General features: G+C 50.3%; 1 protein-coding gene, 2 long non-coding RNA genes and 1 pseudogene across 5 annotated transcripts in view; 3 read left to right on the top strand and 1 right to left on the bottom strand.

The window, feature by feature from the left end:
* GATA6 (GATA binding protein 6) overlaps positions 1-11,756 on the bottom strand; it is a 33,667-nt gene extending 21,911 nt beyond the window's left edge. For 2 of the 3 annotated variants that reach the window (XM_002807496.6, XM_054244058.2), the window contains exons 1-3: positions 11,663-11,756; positions 9,081-10,243; positions 3,418-3,584 (exon numbers count right to left, since the gene is read on the bottom strand). In XM_002807496.6, the coding sequence (XP_002807542.2) occupies positions 3,418-3,584; positions 9,081-10,206 (1,293 nt within the window). In that variant the 5' untranslated portion in view covers positions 10,207-10,243; positions 11,663-11,756. Of the gene's footprint in view, positions 1-3,417; positions 3,585-9,080; positions 10,244-10,989; positions 11,040-11,662 lie in introns of those variants that run through there. The other variant, XM_035270724.3, reaches the window with a different exon arrangement.
* LOC118147014 (U6 spliceosomal RNA) lies at positions 310-410 on the top strand (annotated as a pseudogene).
* Positions 11,458-14,016, top strand: LOC108588063 (uncharacterized). Its single transcript, XR_004732927.3, has 3 exons — positions 11,458-11,936; positions 13,048-13,167; positions 13,629-14,016. It is a non-coding gene; the product is annotated as an uncharacterized LOC108588063 (long non-coding RNA).
* A 1,800-nt stretch (positions 14,017-15,816) lies between these two features.
* Positions 15,817-16,101, top strand: LOC144578865 (uncharacterized). Its single transcript, XR_013525316.1, has 2 exons — positions 15,817-15,865; positions 15,990-16,101. It is a non-coding gene; the product is annotated as an uncharacterized LOC144578865 (long non-coding RNA).
* The last annotated feature ends 2,923 nt before the right edge of the window (positions 16,102-19,024 follow it).

The raw sequence follows: 19,024 nt of genomic DNA, 5'->3' as shown, positions 1-19,024 counted from the left end.
TTCTCAACTTTTGTTCATATAAAGGGTTAACTGGTATTACCAGGAAAGGTAAAAGGCCACCTGTCTGCCACTGTCACTCCCATGTCCATGTTTTCTTTATGCCCATAACATCCTTAAAGGGAATTTATTTTCTCTAGATTACTACATGTTCATTATAAAGGACAAGAGTTTAAGCTAATATAATTTCCTACCCAGGATGGCAAAATATAATACTTGTTATCAAGCTTAAATTTCCTTTTAAATGCTTTGAATTACTACACAATTTGTGACATAACTTCAGTTAATATACACATATATATATATGGGTGTGTGCTTCAGCAGCACATATGCTAAAATTAGAAGGCTACAGAGAAGATTAGCATGAACCCTGTGCAAGAATGACACAAATTCGTGAAGCTTTTTATATTAAAAAAAAAATTAGAGGAAAAACTCGGGACCAAACCAAGTTGAAAATAACAAAATTTGGGAATTTAAAAAAAATCAATGGTAAAGAATGAAGAACAGAAATGTAAATTGAGTAAGTATCGAATATTCAGATTACTGGATGGAGACTTCCAAAACCTTTGCTGGCAAATTTAAAAGATGAAATTAAAATTTGCATTTATAGTTCACATCCTGTTCCATTGCTTTAGCACCATTCTTTACAGAGAAGTTATAGACACAAAGAGACACTGGCAAACCTTTTAGCACTACAACATTTCTAAGAAGTCAGTGCGCTAAGAATCAATTTGACTTTTAGTTGAAATGAGTATGCTTGGCTCACGGGAGAGCTACTTGGGAAATTGCTTTGCTAAAATGACAACATATCAACAAAATTTTACACATCAAGGCTTTTCTTTTTTCTTTCTTTGTGGTTAAAAGAAAATAATGTTCTAGCAAAGGACTCCTTTCCCTTCGTAAATGTGATATCAGTAAATGAGGGACAGGAAGGTTCGCTTTATAAGCAAGCCATTTATGACAGTTTCCAGTGGAATTTGGAGCCAATGTGAAGCAAACTTGTTATCAGAATTTGCCATTATAACAAAGGACTTTATGACTGTCAACTGCAGATCGTAAGTGAAGCCAGTGCTCATAAACATGTGAAATGCAGGTGAATGGGTTATAAAAGTTCCTTGTAACAAGTGATCTCAGTCATATTCCTCACTGACAAGGAATTCAAGTTACACCATAAATCTCTTATTTTGCAATGTATTGCAAGTTCAAATTCACCGTGATTGGTTCTATACTGCTGGCTAAACAAACTTGAGTTCAACATTCTGTTTCTGAGAACTAAGCCAGATCCATCAAAACCATAAATAAGAAGCCCAACAAGGAGACCTAATTGATAGTGACACACCCTTCAATTGGTATCATTTATAACCCATTTACAAAGCATATTTGCTGACCTTGGTTATGGCCAAGACACCTGCTATGCACAAAGAAAACTAATTGATTCAGAAATGTTAAAGACTGTTCTTTTTTCCTCCTAAGTTATTTTTACTGATACATGCACAAAACAAATGGCACTATCTAAATATGTTACCAGATCAAATTTATAATGCAACCGGAACCTAAGTAGCTACTATTCCATCAAATTTTTGCTCAATTTCTAGAAACTGTTACCTTTGAGAGTGCAATTAGCTCAATGTGCCTTTTTAGAAAAATAAATCAGTTTCATTGTTCATATGTTGTCTAGTATATCAAAACAAGGAACTTCTGTGGGATATTTTCCAGTTACTACTTTTACTTCTTTACTATGATGCATTTAAGAAAAATGAAGCCCACAGCGAGTCACATTGCAGTTAAGGGTACCCTTTAAAGAAAATTGTAAGCTGTGGGAGGTTGTAACGAGTTTAAGGCATATACACTCATTAAATTAACCTTGGCCACTTTATTTTAAATACATTAAAACAAAACCAACCATAAAACTAATTGCTTCTCTTTAAGGTGTCAGACTTACATTGTGATGCAATTTCACTCTAATCTATTTAACACAAACAACATGTGTAGCATTTGTTCCTGCTAATTAGAGTATAACAATTAAATAAATTACTGGGATACTTAAGACGTCTGGCATCTAACTGTAACATATTTAGCTTTAAAGGGTTATTAGATTATGAGTACTTCGCTAAACAAATGTTAGCCTTACAGTGGCGTTGGTTAAAGCTTTCCTTTGTTTTCTCTAACCATTACAGCGGTAAATACCTTCTCCTGCTAAGAAGCACACATAACAATGACAATACGAGATTAATCCCCGAAATCAGGATTCGCTTCCTTTAAAACGTGGTGTCCGCACGAGGTAGCTCTTGCCCATAATCCCAGTACTTTGGGAGGACGAGGCGGGCGGATCACCCGAGATCGGGAGTTCGAGACCAACCGGACCAACATGGAGAAACCCCGTCTACTAAAAATACAAAATTAGCCAGGCCTAGTGGCGCATGCCTGTAATCCCAGCTACGCTGGAGGCTGAGGCAGGAGAATCGCTTTAACACGGGAGGCGGCGGTTGCGGTGAGCCCAAATGGTGACATTACACTCCAAGCTTGGGCAACAAGAGGGAAACTCCCTCTCAAAAAAAAAAAACAAAACAAAAAACTAACAAACCAAAAAAGAAAACAAAAACAGACAACAGCATGGTAAAACGTGTGCGAATCGGTGAAAATGCTCAACTTAAGAACATACAAACACTTTTCTCAAGTTCTACGAATTTCTTTGATTTCGAAACAACAAAAGTTAGAGCAAATAAATTTTCTCCAGACTCAAGTGCAATCCACGATATGGAATTTGAGGATATTCCTGAGGATAAGAGGTAGAAGTGACCAAGAAGGTGGAAAAGACAAAGTAAAAGGCACCCAAAAGAATGTGGCTGTGAGGAGGCGGGAGGGTGCGTGGATTTACGACATATTCTACTTGGGGGATGAATGGCATACATAAGTGAACATGGTTTTCAAGGATAAAATCTAAACCATACACAGTGAAAAAAGTCTTCCTTCGCCCGGCTTCGGTAGGTGTTTTTCTCCCCGGGTTACCATCACCAATGTCTTGCCTGTCTTACCAGAATTATTACAGTGTTTCGGCAAAGTACACCTAGAGGTAGATTTTTTTTTTTTCCTTAAAACATGGCAACATTTTGTACCTTCCTTTTTTTGTTTTTGTTTTTGTCATTTAGGGACGTCATTCCCTGCCCGTAAATATGGGGAAAGGCTATCTTGGCTTCCCAGACGCCAGTCTCGGGATAACCTCCACTTGGGCGCCAGTGGGTGGGCGTTAGAACTGCCAGGACTGGATGGTACCGCTGAGTCCCCGCTTGGGTGGGACCGCGGCGGCCGCACCTGTCCCCCGGGGGGAACGCCCGAGGCTGGGCAAGTTAGGGCGAGGCGGGCCAAGCCAGGAGCGCCCGGAGCCGGCCGCGAGCCAGGGGCAGGGAAGGTCACACTCACCACGCGCTTCTGTGGCTTAATGAGGGGCCGACTAAGGCCGTTCATCTTGCTGTAGAGCCCGCAGGCGTTGCACAGGTAGTGGCCGGTGCCGTCCCGCCGCCATAGCGGCGTCTGGATGGAGCCGCAGTTCACGCACTCGCGGCTCTCGGACAGGTCCTCCAGCAGGTCTGCGGTGACAGCAGGACGAGAGGCCGGGTGAGGCGGCACCGGGCCCTTCCCTCCCCGCGGCCCCCCGGAGATCCCGGCCCCCAGACCCGGTGCCCGGCTTCCCGCGCCCTTCCCGGCTGCGCTTTTCTCCTTGGCCGCAAATCCAGGAGCAGGGGTTTTGGTTTCATCATTATTGATCCGCTGACCCTCTGTCCAATACTTCTGCACCCCCAGGGCGCCTCAGTATTGACCCCGGAAAAGAGACAGTGCTGGAAGCAGAGGATCTCAGAGTCCGAGATGAGCGGTGGGAAGGTCGGCTTGAGTCCCCTGACTACTACTCTCAAGCTGTCCCCGAGCTTTTAAAGACTGAAATCCATTATCATCACAGTACGTCGTTGCCAAACCCGAGCAAGCCACACAGCAACACTGACCACTGACCACCGAGCCCCGCTGTAACCCACAAATATCCGGGGACACAGCGAGACTGATAAAACTTACTTTTATCTCAAGTAATTTTTAAAAGTGTTTTCTACATCTGCCACCCATCCGTATGTGCCTCTTCTCAAAGATACACAAGTGAAATTAAAAGTACTATTATTAGGCAACTACATTAGTTAGAAACTAGAGATTAGAAAATTACAACTTTTCAGGGGAAAAATGCACTAACATTAAGCACAGAGTTTAAGTTTCATTTTCATGCCACAAAATCACATACTAAAATACCCTGATTTAGAAGTGGGCCCAACTGCTTCTATCTGCAAAATTTTTACAAGAGGTTGATACCTTACTGATTGAGAAAATTACCAAGACCTTCCCAGTGATCATTTCAAGTTATGCAATCTATTTAAAATGTGTTTGTTTTGCTAATTGTTATTCTTTGGTTAGTTTTCAGAATTCACAATAACCTAAACCTGCTAATAAAAACAAATCTTAATTAAGAGTAAATGTTGTAACATTTGTTACTTCTCAAGAAGGTTAAATATGGATAAAGTATAGGCAAGAAAAAAAAATCTCCCATTGTTTACTGTTCTTTAGATTACAGAAGGTTTAAATGTTCCAGTTTTGCATTATTGACAGAGCATTTCTGAATCACATCTTAAAATAAATAAACACTACACTTTAGGGTTTTATCTGAAGAGTGTGTGCTAGGGAACCTTTTTGTTCTTTTTCATCCCTTTACAGCTTATTGCTTGTGTCTACCATCAACCGTGTGGTAACGATATTTAAATATGACTTTAGCATAAAAACTCCTTACTTCCATCAATCTATTTATAAAACATGTCTCCTTTCTCATTTCATATTAAGTTTTAAAGAAACTATCAGTACTGGTCAGTAATGCAAAAAACAAAGTTTTAAAGAAACTAGCATCCTACAAAGTTCAAAGTTGTCATGGGGATAACTTTGTGTTGTCACTGCAACTTACAACACATCACAAAGATTTATTCTTCTTCGCCCTAAAAGCGACTATTGACTACGGTAATCAGTAAAATGGTCAGGACTTCAAGGACAGTGAAGTTAAACAAGGTATTTGTCTTTGTTGTTGACTTTAAAATGTTACCTATCAGAGCCCCTCTGGATAGAGGAGTGGGGCATTCCCTGGAAAACCCAGTCCTATGCCTGGGAACAATAAGAATCCTATTAGAAGACAGTGTGAACTCCCCAGGTAGAACTCTGAAAACCCGAAGACAAAATTTAATTAAAAGTGCACTTTGGATAAATACAATCTAGTAAGGCTTTTTTGTTTTTTGTGTTTTTTTGAGAAGAGGTCTTGCTTTGTTGCCCATGCTGGAGTGCAATGGTGCAGATCTCAGCTCACTGCAACCTCTGCCTCCCAGGTTCAAATGATTCTTGTGCCTCAGCCTCCCGAGTAGCTGGGATTACAGGTGAATGTCACCATGTCCAGCTAATTTTTGTATTTTTAGTAGAGGTGGGGTTTCACCATGTTGGTCAGGAACTCCTAACCTCAGGCCTCAGCCTCCCAAAGTGCTGGGATTACAGGCGTTCGCCACTGCACCCAGCCCAATCTAGGAAGCTTGCTTATTTTTAGTTAAATAAAATCTCTCATTCCCTCCCTACCTCTTTCCCACACCCACCAGGCAGCTATAATCCTGTAAGTGACCCCCCCCCACAAAAAAAAATGCTGTCTTTAGAAAAGCTGTAAGATCTGATCGTGCTGGAGTCTTGCTCACCAAGTTTCCCCTTTTCAACTCACCATTTCTCTCCTAACATCGCTGTTTGGGGTGTCCTTGGGGAGTGAGATTCAGGGGAGAAGGGCACCACCATCTGTCTTTCTCTGTGTGGTACCAGGACACAGGGAGTCAAACACAGTTCTGCATAAGTTTAAGGAGGGTGTAGGACCCAGGAAATAAAGGGAGTCCTCACACTCCCTTTATTTCCTGGGTCCTACACCCTCCTAAGCTTCTGCAGAACTGTGTTTTGACTCCTCACCTCATCTACCCAGTCAGCGAGAGGTGTATAGTGTGGGTTCCCAGAAGCCTCCAAATTGTGCGGGCTGATAAAGCTCAGCACTCAGGTTTTAGCCCTGGTGTTTAAAGTGTCTGCCTCCAAAATGGTTTGTTTTTAAAAAAGAAAATCCAATTGAAGAAACAGGAAATCTAGCTAGGAAGTTGGCCTCAGAATACCTGAGGGCAAGCAAAGTTAGGGTCACTCACTCCCCACCCCTCACCCCAGTACTGGCTTGGTCCCAGTCACTTCCTGCTTTCCTAAAAGACTCTATGCAAAAGCTGGGTGTTCCCAAATCCCTTCCCTTGTTTTTAAACATACTTTTAAAACATACTTTAAAAAATAACAAATATTCTGGGTCTAGAGAAAATTTCCCTAACTGTGGTGTGCCCAGAAGGTGAAAAAATTAGGAAAAGTATAGCCTAAATTTAAAACAAAAAGAAACATATTAACTTGCCCGCAAGTGCCCTATACTGCCTCTAAAAGGATTTCTCCTACAGGACCAGTTACCGTAAACATCTAGAGACTCTCTCTCAGTCATATGAAATGCTGGAAGATTGGAGGAAAGGAACCTGGAGATCAAGCTAAGGTGTGTCAAGAAAATAAGCAGAGCTACAGGTGCTGCCTCAAGCTGCAACCACCCTTCACCCAACTCACACACCCTTGCATATTCCCTACAGAACTTTCTTTTTTTTTTTTTTTTTCTTCTTTTTTTTTTTTCTGAGACAGAGTTTCGCTTTTTGTTACCCAGGATGGAGTGCAATGGCGCGATCTCGGCTCACCGCAACCTCCGCCTCCTGGGTTCAGGCAATTCTCCTGCTTCAGCCTCCTGAGTAGCTGGGATTACAGGCACGCGCCACCATGCCCAGCTAATTTTTTGTATCTTTAGTAGAGACGGGGTTTCACCATGTTGATCAGGATGGTCTCGATATCTTGACCTCGTGATCCACCCGCCTCAGCCTCCCAAAGTGCTGGGATTACAGGCGTGAGCCACCGCGCCCGGCCAGCTAATTTTTTTTGTATTTTTGGTAGAGACAGGGTTTCACCATGTTGACCAGGATGGTCTCGATCTCTTTACCTCGTGATCCACCCACTTCAGCCTCCCAAAGTGCTGGGATTACAGGTGTGAGCCACCGCGCCCAGCCCCAGAACTTTCTGACTGACAAAAGAAACTTCACACCCAACCACTGCCCCCGGAGAGATTCCCAGTCTTTCTCTCAGCTCCTGGGAGCCAAGCAGGGGTCCCTATGCAGCAGTAAGGATGAGAGCCCTCTACTCTCAAGTCCCAGACCAATAGTGCAAATCTCAACAGGTTCCCCGATCCCATTCCACACACCCATGGGAAAGATGGTCTCATGGGCCAGCTTTGCAGCAGAAGCAAAAAGAGGGAATTTTGCTGGACATGGTGGCTCAATGCCTATTATCCCAGCACTGTGGGAAGCTGAGGCAGGTGGATCACCTGAGGTCAAGTGTTAGAAACCAGCCTGACCAACATGGCAAAAACCTACTAAAAACACAAAAATTAGCCAGGTGAGGTGGTGCGTGCCTATAATCCCAGCTACTCAGGAGGCTGAGGCAAAAGAATCGCTTGTACCCAGGAGGCCAAGGTTTTAGTGAGCCACTGCACTCCAGCCTGGGTGACAGAGCGAGACTATCTTAAAAAAAAAAGTGAGGGGGTGGGGATACTTTGAGACCAAGTACTTACAGAACTTGGAAGAGGAGAGAAAGAACTTGTTACCAAGATGTCTTGTTGCCTCCTTGCAAGGCAGCAGAAAGCTGTTCAAATTAGTCCCTTCACTTTCAAGCCTCTTGTATTTTGAGCACACAAGGTTGTGTCTCTTGTGTCTTTTGCACACAACGCTGGGAATGTCTCTAAAGGTAGCATGGAGGCTCCCACGAGAAGCACAGACCTGGGGCACACAAGACATCGGGGTAGGACTGTTTGGACTAATGTCCCTCCCTATGCTCTGCCACCCCTGTGACTCAAGGGGCCTCCCCCACACCTACCTTCAAACAACAACAAAAAAGTGCTGTTTCCTTAGAGGAAAGATTATCAAACAGGTGAAATATACAGTAAGAAGAGCCAGCTGAAAGCACCAAGGATGCAGAATGTTGCAGCTGAGAAAAGGAGCCTAAACACCCTCTTCTGTTAGAGTAAACAAAACACTTTTCAAAATGAGGTACTTCCATGTATTTTTTGGCAATAATGTTTTCACGGTTTACCCCCTAATGGCTCCCAGTCACAGGAATTAAAGTATGAGTCAAATTGGAAGCTGAAAAATTGGTGGGCTAAATTTTTAAGGAATAGGTGCTCCAGCTCCAGGACCCCCGGGTTGCAGCCTAGCCATGCGAGCACCAGTCCCAGACCAGGGCCCAGCTGATGCCAAGCCCAAGGGCCTATCCAACAGCTCTCCTTCAGGATGAAGTCACAAGTCTGACCACTCCAGGTGTCCTCTCATTTTTTCTTTCCTTGTCTCCCTTGTGGGAGGGGAGATGCCAACTCGCTTCCCCAGGATATCTAGGTCCTTCTGTTGTGCTCTTCTTCTAAATACCCTTCTCTAGGAAAACACACGCACCCTTTGGAGAGTTCAACTGGGTGAGCCTGCATGTACATATGTGCGTGTTTGGTGGTGGATCATGTGCCTACCACTCTCCCAAACTTACCCCCATCGTGGAATTTCCTCCACTCGCCCAAAGTAGGGTCTGCGATGGGACTCAAGCTCTGTTAGTTCCCTCCCAGCCTCTTTTTTACCCCAATAGCAGACGCCATTCACTAGTCATCAAGACCCTGAGAGCTTCTCCAAGGCACGAAGGTGCAGATGTGCATTTGGTCTCTTCCGTGGAAAGGAACTTGGCACAACAGAATCGCCTCAGTGCTACCAGACTTTGATCACCCAGCCACAGGCCTGCAAACCTTCCTGGGACCAAGCCGACCTCCATGCACTCGGACAAGAAAGGCCTGAAAACAGGGCCCGAGTGGAGTAGCTGCTCCACGTCCCCCATGTGTCCCAGCCCTTCGGACCCGCACTCCCACCTCTAGGCGCGACCCTTACCTGCGCTAGGGCCCCGGGGCACCGGGAGCGGGGCTCCGGCACGGCTCTGCAGACTATGCAGCACCGGGGTTTCGAAGGGTCCGGCGGGCCAGGCGGGCGTCAGCGGCGCCCCCACGTAGGGCGAGTAGGGGCTTGGATGGTGGTGGTGGTGGTGGTGGTACGTCCCGTTCAGCGGTCGCGCTGCCGACAGCGAGCTGTACTGGTGCTCGCGGCCGCCCATGGCCGCCAGGCTGCCGCTGCCGCCGCTCACGCCTCCCGCGCCCCCGCTGCTGGCGACCGCGTAGCCTCCCGGCTCCCGCGCGGCGCCGTTGGCCATGGGCGGACTGGGCGAGTAGGGGAAGCGCGCCGAGACGTGCGCCGCGGCCGAGCCAGCGCCGCCAGGCCCCGCGGCCCCGCCGCCCGCGGCGCCGCCTCCGCCGCCGTATGGGGGGCTGTCGGCCGAGGCCTGGGGCCAGCCAGGGTGCGCGCCCGCGCCGCCTGCGTGGTTGGCTGGCCCGCTGCCGGAGCCCTGCAGATGGTACGGCAGGCCTGGCAGCATGGAGCCCACGCGGGTGGTGGGCACGTAGACCGGGGAGCTGGCCGCCGCCGCGGCTGCTGCCGCCGCGGCCGCAGAGTGCACGAAGCCGCCAGGCGCGGCGTCGTAGGCAGCCGGACCCTGGCTGGAGAGGGCGGCGAGGGTCTGGTACATCTCCTCCGGCTGCTCCGGTGCGAAGGGGCTCAGCTTGGCGCCGCGGCTGGACCACAGCAGCTTACTGGCGGTCGCGGCCTGGTCGAGGTCAGTGAACAGCAGCAGGTCCTCCCAGCTCGACAGGTTGCCCCCGGGGCCGGCGACCCCAGGCGCCGAAGGTCCGTGGGGAGCTCCAAAGGGATTCGAAGCGTAGGAGCTGAGCAGCAGCGAGCGGGCCGGGAGTCCGGCCGCTGCCTCCGCGTCGAGCTGAGGCGTCCCGCAGTTGCTGGCGCCGCCGGGACCCCGCTCCCCTCCCCGGGAGCAGGAGGAAGACGAGGAAGAGATGGGGGAAGGTGGCGTGGAGGGCTCCCGCGCTGGAAAGGCCCCGGAGTCGCCGGTGTCCGCAGTCGCGGCCCCGAAGCGCTTCGGCAGGCACCAGCCGCCGTCAGTCAAGGCCATCCACGGTCCCGCGCCGCTCCAAGCTGACGTCTAGGTCCTGAGGCGGGGTGGGGGAGACGGGGACGGTAGGAGACACAGACGGGTTACCAAGAGCTTCGGCTGCACACCACCTCGCCTCCAATCCTTTTTCTAGTTTAAACGGGATCCACCTCCAATGGGATCTTTCAGAAGTCTAAGATCCCATTTGAGGCTTCTCAAAGATCCCATTTCTGCCCGGGGCGTGAGGATTGAGAAGGGAGAGACGAATGGAGCCTGCGCAGCCGCCACAGGGCCATGGTAAGACTGGGATACCAGCCCTCCTTCCCAGGCACCGCTCCGGTCCCGCGCCCTAGCCGCCCACCCTCTCGGTCGCATCCTTTCTCCGTGCGCGCGCCAGACCTCAGGGGTGATCTGCAGAAGCTGGCTGGGGCTTCCTTTCCGCCCTAAAGTGCCTCCCCGGGGCTGATGACACACGAAAGAATTTAAGTAGCTGTGCCTGTCGGCATCGCCGCATCCCGCCTTTCTGCGGATGCCTCGGGGTGAGGGTTCCCCGCGGGAAAACGGTTTGCGTAAGGAAGGCAGGCAACCTGTCCCGGAAAACGAAACCACCGCGTTCTCCTGTATTGGCTCTCCCGGAGCTTTCCGGACTGCGCTGCGAGCTCCAGAGAGAAACGCAACTCGGCCCAGGGAAAGTGGGACGTCAGGGCGGGGACAGCAGCCCGGGTCCTTCCCGGCAGAGGCAGTACGGGGAGCTCGCGGGGCGGGAGTCGCCAACCCTACCGGCGTCCCCGCGGCGCCCCACACCTTAGACACGGCCTGCGCCTGCTGCCACCAGCGCGAGCGCTCACGCCTGCGGAGCCACCCGGCCCTCCCCGCAGTCATCCCTAGCAGCAGAAAGGCCGGACCGTTCCGGAATCGGACGTAGCGGGGTGGAGCGGAGCGCAGAGAAAAGGAGGGGGTAACGCAAGGAGTTGGGGGGGCATGAGACCGCCCCAGAGCCGAGGCGACCCCAAAGTTGAGAGCCGGAAGAATGACAGGGAGACTCGGAGAGAGTGGGGGAGGAAGGCGAAATGCAGCCAGGGTGGCCTCCTCCAGGCTGCTCTTCCAAATCGCCAGGGCTCATCGGAGATTACCACACTAAAATTAATGCCCACACAGAGAGACCTGGCTAGATAGCAAGAAAAAAGTTTCTCTGCCTGCCTGACTACCCGCTCCCGCCCCTTTGAGCCGAGATAACTCGGAGATAAAACTGGGCGCAGATAAGCGCTTCGAGGAGAGGAAAAGAGACTAGAAGTCGGTCCGCGGCGTCCCGGGAGCCTGGGAGCCGCTACAGCCCGCCCGGAGGGGAGGAGGGAGACACCCTCGGAGCTGAATGCGGCCTGGAGAGGGCCGGAGAGCCGGAGGCCAAGGGGACCAGGAGAAGTAAGGGTGAAGGGGAGGGAAGCGGGGAGATCGGGCGAGGAGGAAGCAGCCGAACCTCGGGCTGGCGCTGCGCTTGGAGAACAGCCACGGCGGAGGGTGCTCCCAGGCGCGGAGAGAGGCCGAGGGCGCCAGCGGGCGAGCGCGAGTCCGGGGTCTGCGCCGCGCTGCTGGTGAATAAAAAGGAGAGAGGAGGCGCCTCTTACTGCTCTGCCGGAAAACTGCAGCCTGCGCTCCTGATTGGACTCACCGAGCCCTAAACAAACAGCGCTCGCCGAAGGGTGCCAGGCGGTGGGTCGGAACTGCGCTCGGCGAGCAGCTGGGCGCTGGAGGTGAAGAGGAGGAGGAGGGATCGAGGGGAGGAGAGAAAAGAGGGTGGGGAGGGGACGGCGAGGGGGAGGGGAGCGCGCCGCCCAGGCAGACAATGAGCGCCGCGATGCCTGCGGGCGTAGGCTGAGCCCTGAGCTCTATCCCCGGAGTGGGGGCGAGTCCACCCGGGGGCACTGAGACCAGGGACGCCGGGGGAGGGGCGAGGGCCACAGAACGCCTAACCTGGCTGGCGACTCTCACCCACCCAGCGGCGGTGCACTCTCCTGCTCCCGCAGTCGCACACACACCCACACGAGGGAGGCGGAGGGAGCCTTGGCACCGGAGGAGCTGGCAGTGCACAGCTCCACTTCGCCGCCACGAGGGGAGGGGCTCTCCAGCCCCTGGGTCAGCACGCCCCCAGAAGGAGGAGGGAACGTGCTGTGCCCCCCCCCCACCCCCGCCTAGCCCCTTCACAGCAAATGAGCTTTTTGCTCTACAGTTGTGTGAGACTGACCTTAAACTTTCTCCGACCCTATCTCGGGATGCCCTAGCATGGCTCAGGTGTTGGTGGCTGTCAAGGACCCGGGTTCCAACAATCTGGAAAAGCAGGAACCCAGTGCCTAGCTCCCTAGCTTTACTGCTCTTAAATATATAAATTCCCGGGAAGTTTCAGATACCTCACTACGACATTCCCCAGCTGACCTTTGGGAACTTTTAACTTGGGTCATCCTGTACAGAATGGCAGTCTACCGGGCGCTCAAAATGCAAAAGGGTTTCCACATCAGTCGCGTTCGAGGACGCACTTCAACTTTAGATGTCCCGTTTGTTCTGAGCTTTCCCCGGGGATAGTTTCAGGTAAATCGCAGATAAGTCATTGCGAAGAGGGGGTGTCACCTTCCCTGGACCCAGCGCTTAATACGGCTTCCCCACCCCCACGTCCATATACACACCCCTTCTTCGCTCCCTCCAAACGGTTATCACAACTCTGTACAAACTGATACGGTCCCTAGCGGGCAAAGGGACTGGAAATGAACGTCGCGGGGTTATCAGCGCCTATCTGTCACAGTGACTCGCGCGGCCGCAGGCTCGTCCGCTGCGGGAGCCGTGATATATGTCTCTCCCTTTCGCTCACAGAAAGGATTTCTTCCGACAGACGTGACCCCAGAAGGCGGCCGAGGGAAACTTTAAGACAAGAGGAGTTGTTTTTGTGATAATGCATTTTTAAACCCCACCCCCCACCCCCAAACACACAAGGTAAATCGAAGTAAATTATTTTCTAAAGGTCAGTCTCCCAGAAAGTGTTAAGCGTCTGGTTTTTTGTTTTGTTTTTACGTTCGTGTTTTCCCGGTTAGGGAGGGAAAAGGAGCCTGTGCAGAGTTGAACTGGGGTGGGGAGGTGCGTTGTAAAGTATGGTTTCCAGAGATGGTGAGACCTCGTCGCTAAGCGTTGTTTCCTCTGCACGTAACTGTGAGTTGTGAACTTGTGGCTCCTGGGGAAGCGGGGACGTGGGGACTGGCCTGGCAGTGAGGGGGAGGGGGCGAGGAATTCAGGAAGTTGGCGATAATTCTTCTTTTTTCCTTCTTCGTTGTAAATTGCTGCTAGACACTTCTGAATTTTAAATTGCTACCGAGAAGGTCCAGAAACCGTTCTTGTCCAATTTAGTCACTTTTATTACATTCTACTTTGCCTCCCCCAATCATTTTGACGGCTCCCAGTTTCAGCGTGGCCGCATTTTGAAAAGGCTGAAGGTAGAAAACTCTGGAATGGAGAGGCTGGCGACTGGAGCAGGATCCAGAGGCTTTAAATTTTAACCTGAGTGCGATCGAATGTGCGACTTCCAGATGAGATAGCCAGGCGTCCGCCCAGCCACTCAACCCCCGCCAGGACTCGGAATGCCTTGCTTTTGGTTCTTTTCGTGAGTTCCGACCAAATGTTTAAGTGGACTGGGTTTTGCAGAAGCTCATTTGTAAACAGTGACGGAAATGTGTTGTGGACATTTGATTTCCTTTGATTTCAACGTTTTGAAATAATGTTTCTCAGGTTTGCTATTAAAAGTAATTTTTAAAAAATCATCTTACTTGCTAAAAATAAAACTCTTTGGCTCAGTTTGAGTCCAGGCTGTGAACGGCCTCCAACCCTGAACCCCGAGGAGATCGAGCCCTGGCGCGAGCCTGATCCCTGTCCTGTGTGTTTCTTTGTATTTGCAAGTACAAGGATGTCTGCACCGATATTCCTGGACACTGATACCCTCGGGGCCCTGTTTTTGCCGCAGCTCCGCAGACGCAGCGGGAGGGCGAGCTGGCCCTGGCGCTGCTGGGACGGAGGTGAGCGGCGGGATGGACGTTGACCGATTCGACAACGTTCGGGCTCTAAGAGCTCGGGAAGGGACCCGGCATTTTACCCTCCAGATTCCCTATCTAATATTTAAAATAATCAAAACAAATGAGAAAAATAAGTGATTGCTCCTTTTCATGGTCACAGATTGTATTTTTTTTTTTCAGACTGGTTTTCCATCAAACGAGGGAATGAGTACTGAATGCTGTTTTGTTTTTTTTTAATGTTGGTTAATTTAAAAATTAAAACTGTTTAACTCGTACAGTTGATTCAGACAGAAAACCAGGCTGCCTGACCTCTCCAGTGTGCCTTTTCCCCAGTGCATCTTTGGCCCTAGGGACCACACAGGGGAAGACAAGCATGCTTTCAAAGCCACTCCCATGAGCCCCAGGCCCGAGCGTGGAGCTTCCTGGGCGCGCCCCAGCTGGTCTGAAAAGCCAGCAAACTAGGAAGTTCGGAGGGAAGAGGTGAACCCCAAACAAGGGAGAACCCCAAGAGCTAGGAAGAAGACCCCCACTAGTGTCCAAGGTACACGGACAAGCTCTTAAAAGTTCTTGTTTTCTTTGTCGGTATTTTTTTCTTTTCTTTTCCTTCCTTTCCTTTTTTTATTTTTTCTTTCACCCCGTCTGTCTCCTCTTTCGGGATTTGCTAATCTTGAACGAAACTGTTTCTCTCAGGACTATTTAGACCCAATGAGCTGCTCCTCCTGGGCGAGCGGTCCCCATTACCCTCACAGAGGGCTGACTCCCGGGCGCGACCTGTCCCCAGGGTTGATTTATTTGGGCCGCACCATACCACGATTCACGATTCGAATCCACCCAGAACACTGCAGCCAATTGGGCAGGGGGCGGGGGCTTGGCTGCCAAACGGGAAGGGTGTTTGAGGACCCAGTCGTGCGCCGCTTCCGGAGGAGCGGCGAGACCCGGGCAAGGACCCGCGTCCCCGAGCACCTCCACCCGCGCCAACTCACGCTCATTTTTACGACCCTGTCACAAAACTGGCTGCTCCAGCGATGTTTCATAAAGAAAAAGAATGCATTTCTGACTTAAAACATATTTTTAACTTAGATTTTTTTATGAGGCTTACTCGCTTATACCGTATTTCTTCCCGTCCCGGGGACGCTTCTACCCAAGGACCCGGGGTCATCTCCGAGACCCCAGCCCCTGCCAGCGTCCGGGCCCAGCGGCGGGGTCCGGGCGGCTTGTCACCAACTCTGTGGCCGCACTTGCACCGCAGGCCGTCGACTAGTCTGGCGGCGATTTTCTTTAATTCTCGGAACTAAAAACACTCTTTAGAAACGTCAGGTGGTGGCGGCTGGAGCTTGAAGGTCGCCCCCACCCTCTGCCCGGGCTCCCCGCCGCCGGCCGCTTTGGGAAGGACCGCGCAGAACCTGTGCCGGGGTCCCCGGGGGGACAGCATCGAGGCCCTGCGCGCGGCGCAGGCCCGGCCCGGCCCTGAGGCCCCTCGCCCAGCGCAGCCCCCGGCCGACCCCCGCGCGCCGCCGGCTGCCGCCAGCACGGCGCGGAGGTGGGCTCGCGGCGGCGGCGCGCGAGAGGTCACCACGGTGGCATTCCTCTCCGCGCTGTTTACGTGACTTAATGTACTCGCTTCGCCGCGGGTAAGTTCGGGCCGCGATAAGGGGGCGGCCGGGGGAGGGTCGCCTTCCAAGCCCCTCGCCGGGCGCCTCCAGCCCTCCCCTCATCCATTAACCTTTTTACTTTCTTCTCCCCTCTCTCTTCAAGCCTGTTATCTAGGCCACCCAATGACCGACGAAAGATCTTCCCTCCCTGCTTCTCCCATGGCCGCTTTAAACCAAATAAATTTAGCTATTAAGGGCCAAGATGTCTGACAAAAGATCGAAAGGTGTCTTTCCGTGATCGCTTAAAGAAGCTAAGGAGAAGCTCGCGGCTCCCAAATCCCGATAAAGAAATTCCGCGCCGGCGCCGGCCTCCCTCCCCGCGGCCTGGTTGCTCCCTGACGCCCTGAGACCCCGACTTCGGCGGCCGCAGACCTCGGAGGGGCCGGGAGGGACCTGTGGCCGCCGCCCAGGGAAGGTGAAGGCCCCTGGACTGCGGGGCCAGGGAGTGCGAGGCCCTAGGGGACAAGGAGGACACTGAGGTCCCCGGGAGCTCTAGAGCTCCGGGTGGGAGCTGGGGATCCTGTGCTTCGCGGAAAAACTAAACCGAGCTCAGGAGGCCAAAATTACCACCATATTTTTATTATTTTCTGATACTAAATAATAAAGATAAAACCAAACCGCCCCTACCTACCACCCCACTCCCTGTGGCTCTGCTAAGGGGCAGTGTGCTGCTCCACGTCGCTGGTCCTGGGGAGCAGCCATTCCTTTGAACCCCAGGCTGAAGGTGGTGGGTGGAACTGAGGCTGCCCGGGAGGATGTGGACTCGCAGAGAAACAGCACGCAGGTGGGAGGCAGAGGTCCAATCATTCAGTCATCCTCGGCTTGGATTTGGTTATGAAGTGTGGTATTTATTATCATTATTAACTGCTACTGGCACCACTACTTAAAGTCTAGGGCTGCCAGCAGGGCTGAGGCCCTGCCCCTGGATCCCTTTCCTTTCACCAAAGGGTGATGGCAGGGAAGATCCAGTTTTCTGATCCTGGGTACTAAAAAGTGGGTTTGGGGAGTCAGATGTGACGTTTTTGAAGTTTTCTCCTCCCTTCAAGTAAAAGGGGTCCATATTCCAGACCAGCATAAACCTTTTCTACCTCTGAAACAGGATAAGGAAGTGATGGGTGGGGGATGGGGGGTATGCTGCCGATGAGACCCCTTGGCTTCCCTGCAGGGGGCTTTCCCAAGTCTTCTTTCTCCCCTAAGTGTGTTCTCTGGCAGATATTGGGGGCAGGACTCTCAATTCCAAAAGGCAGCCCAGGGTCTGCTGTCTGTCCCCTCACACTGGGCTGGAAAGTGGAAGATGCCTTTCTTTTCTTGTTAGCCCTTCCAAATAAGGTGAATGCCAAAGATGATCCATCCTATCTAATCCTTACCCCACCAGCTTCTGGGGAGGAGAAAAATCAGAGCATCAGAGGAAAGGGGAGTATTTCTGCACCCTAGAAGGTGAAAGAGATGGAGAAATTTCCAACCCACTAGATAGGCAGGACCTAGGCTCTTCCTGGATTTTGCTGGTATCACAAGGTGTGCAGGCCATGCCAGTTCTAGGGCCAGGGTCCAGATATCACTGTCCCTGGGCTGTCTCAGCCCAAAGACCTTCCTGACTATTCTATAGTTTTTTTGTATGTTTGTTTGTTTTTGTTTTTTTTCAGAACCAGAAAGTGTGGGATAGGGATTACTAAAAGGAAACAGGAAAAAGAAGAGAATCAGCTTTTGGAGACTTGCTAAATTACAAATGCCCTGCTTTGAGTCCATCAAAGGGGAAAAAAGTGCCCAAGAAACAAACAAACAAAAATTACTAACCAAAAATATGACCTCTCCATTCAGCTATGTTGCAAACATGCAGAGAATTAGAACCAAAGGATTGTCTACCAAGATGCAGACCTCCAGTTCCCTGACACTTGCCCAACGCATACTGAGTATGCACTGCACAAGGAAGAAAGAAAAGTTATCTCCTAGTTTTGAAGTGTTTATAGTCTAGAAGGTTGGCACCTCTGTAAAGCCAGTTAGGCAAAGTCCCACTTTCCAAGATGGAAGAAGATGACTGGTCTTTTTCCCTTCTCTAGAAAAGTATCCAAGTCCAGATTGTCCTCTAGGCGACACAGTGGGTTTGAAAAGAAAGGAGTGGCTCATACACTGAGGAAATTTCTAGGAGCCAGTGGGCCTGAACAGGACCCTGGCCCGGCCTGCCTGGGTTTCAATCCTGATGCCACCATTTACTAGCGGTGTGATCATGGCAAATAGTCCAATCTCTCTGTGCCACAGTTTCTTCATCTGCAAAATGAAGATAATAAAAGTATCCCCCCTACAGGATTGCTAAGAGTATGAAAAGATTTCTTACATGTAAACTGCCAATAGTACCTAGCACATAGTAAATGCTATATAAATATTATTACTAATATCTATATTGTAATAGACTTTCATATGCTACACCAAATTTCAATATCTTGTGTGACCCAACAGTCTCCAGGAGTGAAATTAATTCCCAGGATATAACTTCTTTGAGCACTCATTCAACATTGGGACCTGCAATTCACCAGATATCTCAAGCCTTTTCTATGTACCAGCAGTGAGGGCTTTATTTATTGCATTATGGTAGGAAAGGAGGTGAAGGGTGAGACAAACATAGGTTCTTTACTTGTCTTTGGCTCCTTTGAAGAGGAGACAGCCCTTGTTGTTCCCCTTGCAAATGCCAGCAACAGATCTTCTGTAATGCCTTCTACAGGACGAAGACAGTAATCTTGAGGCTCCTCCTCTGCTCCAACAAAGAATCCCTGTCCTAAGCAGCACCCCTTCCCAGGAATCTCTTTCTGACAGTAGACAGGAGTGAATTAACAGGCCACTAAGAAGGGCAACCTTGAGGACAGGCATTGGATATTAGCAGGGGGAAAAGAACTAATTAAACTGACCTGATCATCTAACTTTAGACTTTTCTTATGCCTTTTACTGTTCAATTTGGTATTGCTATATATGCAAATTTATTTTACTTAATCACGTTTTTTTTTTTTTTTTTGAAGGAAGAAAAAGATCTCTGAGAAGCTATGGAACACATTAGAGAAAAAAAAATCTAGGCCACTCTAGTCATTTTTCAACTGATTTTCTGTTTTGTTTTTTTCTTATAGCACCCTATCTTCTAAAAGAAGATCT

This window comes from Callithrix jacchus, chromosome 13 (genome assembly GCF_049354715.1).
Source record: "Callithrix jacchus isolate 240 chromosome 13, calJac240_pri, whole genome shotgun sequence".
NCBI classification, from domain to species: domain Eukaryota; kingdom Metazoa; phylum Chordata; class Mammalia; order Primates; family Cebidae; genus Callithrix; species Callithrix jacchus.
The sequence above is the reverse complement of the archived record's forward strand: the minus strand, read 5'-3'. Positions and strand labels throughout refer to the sequence as shown.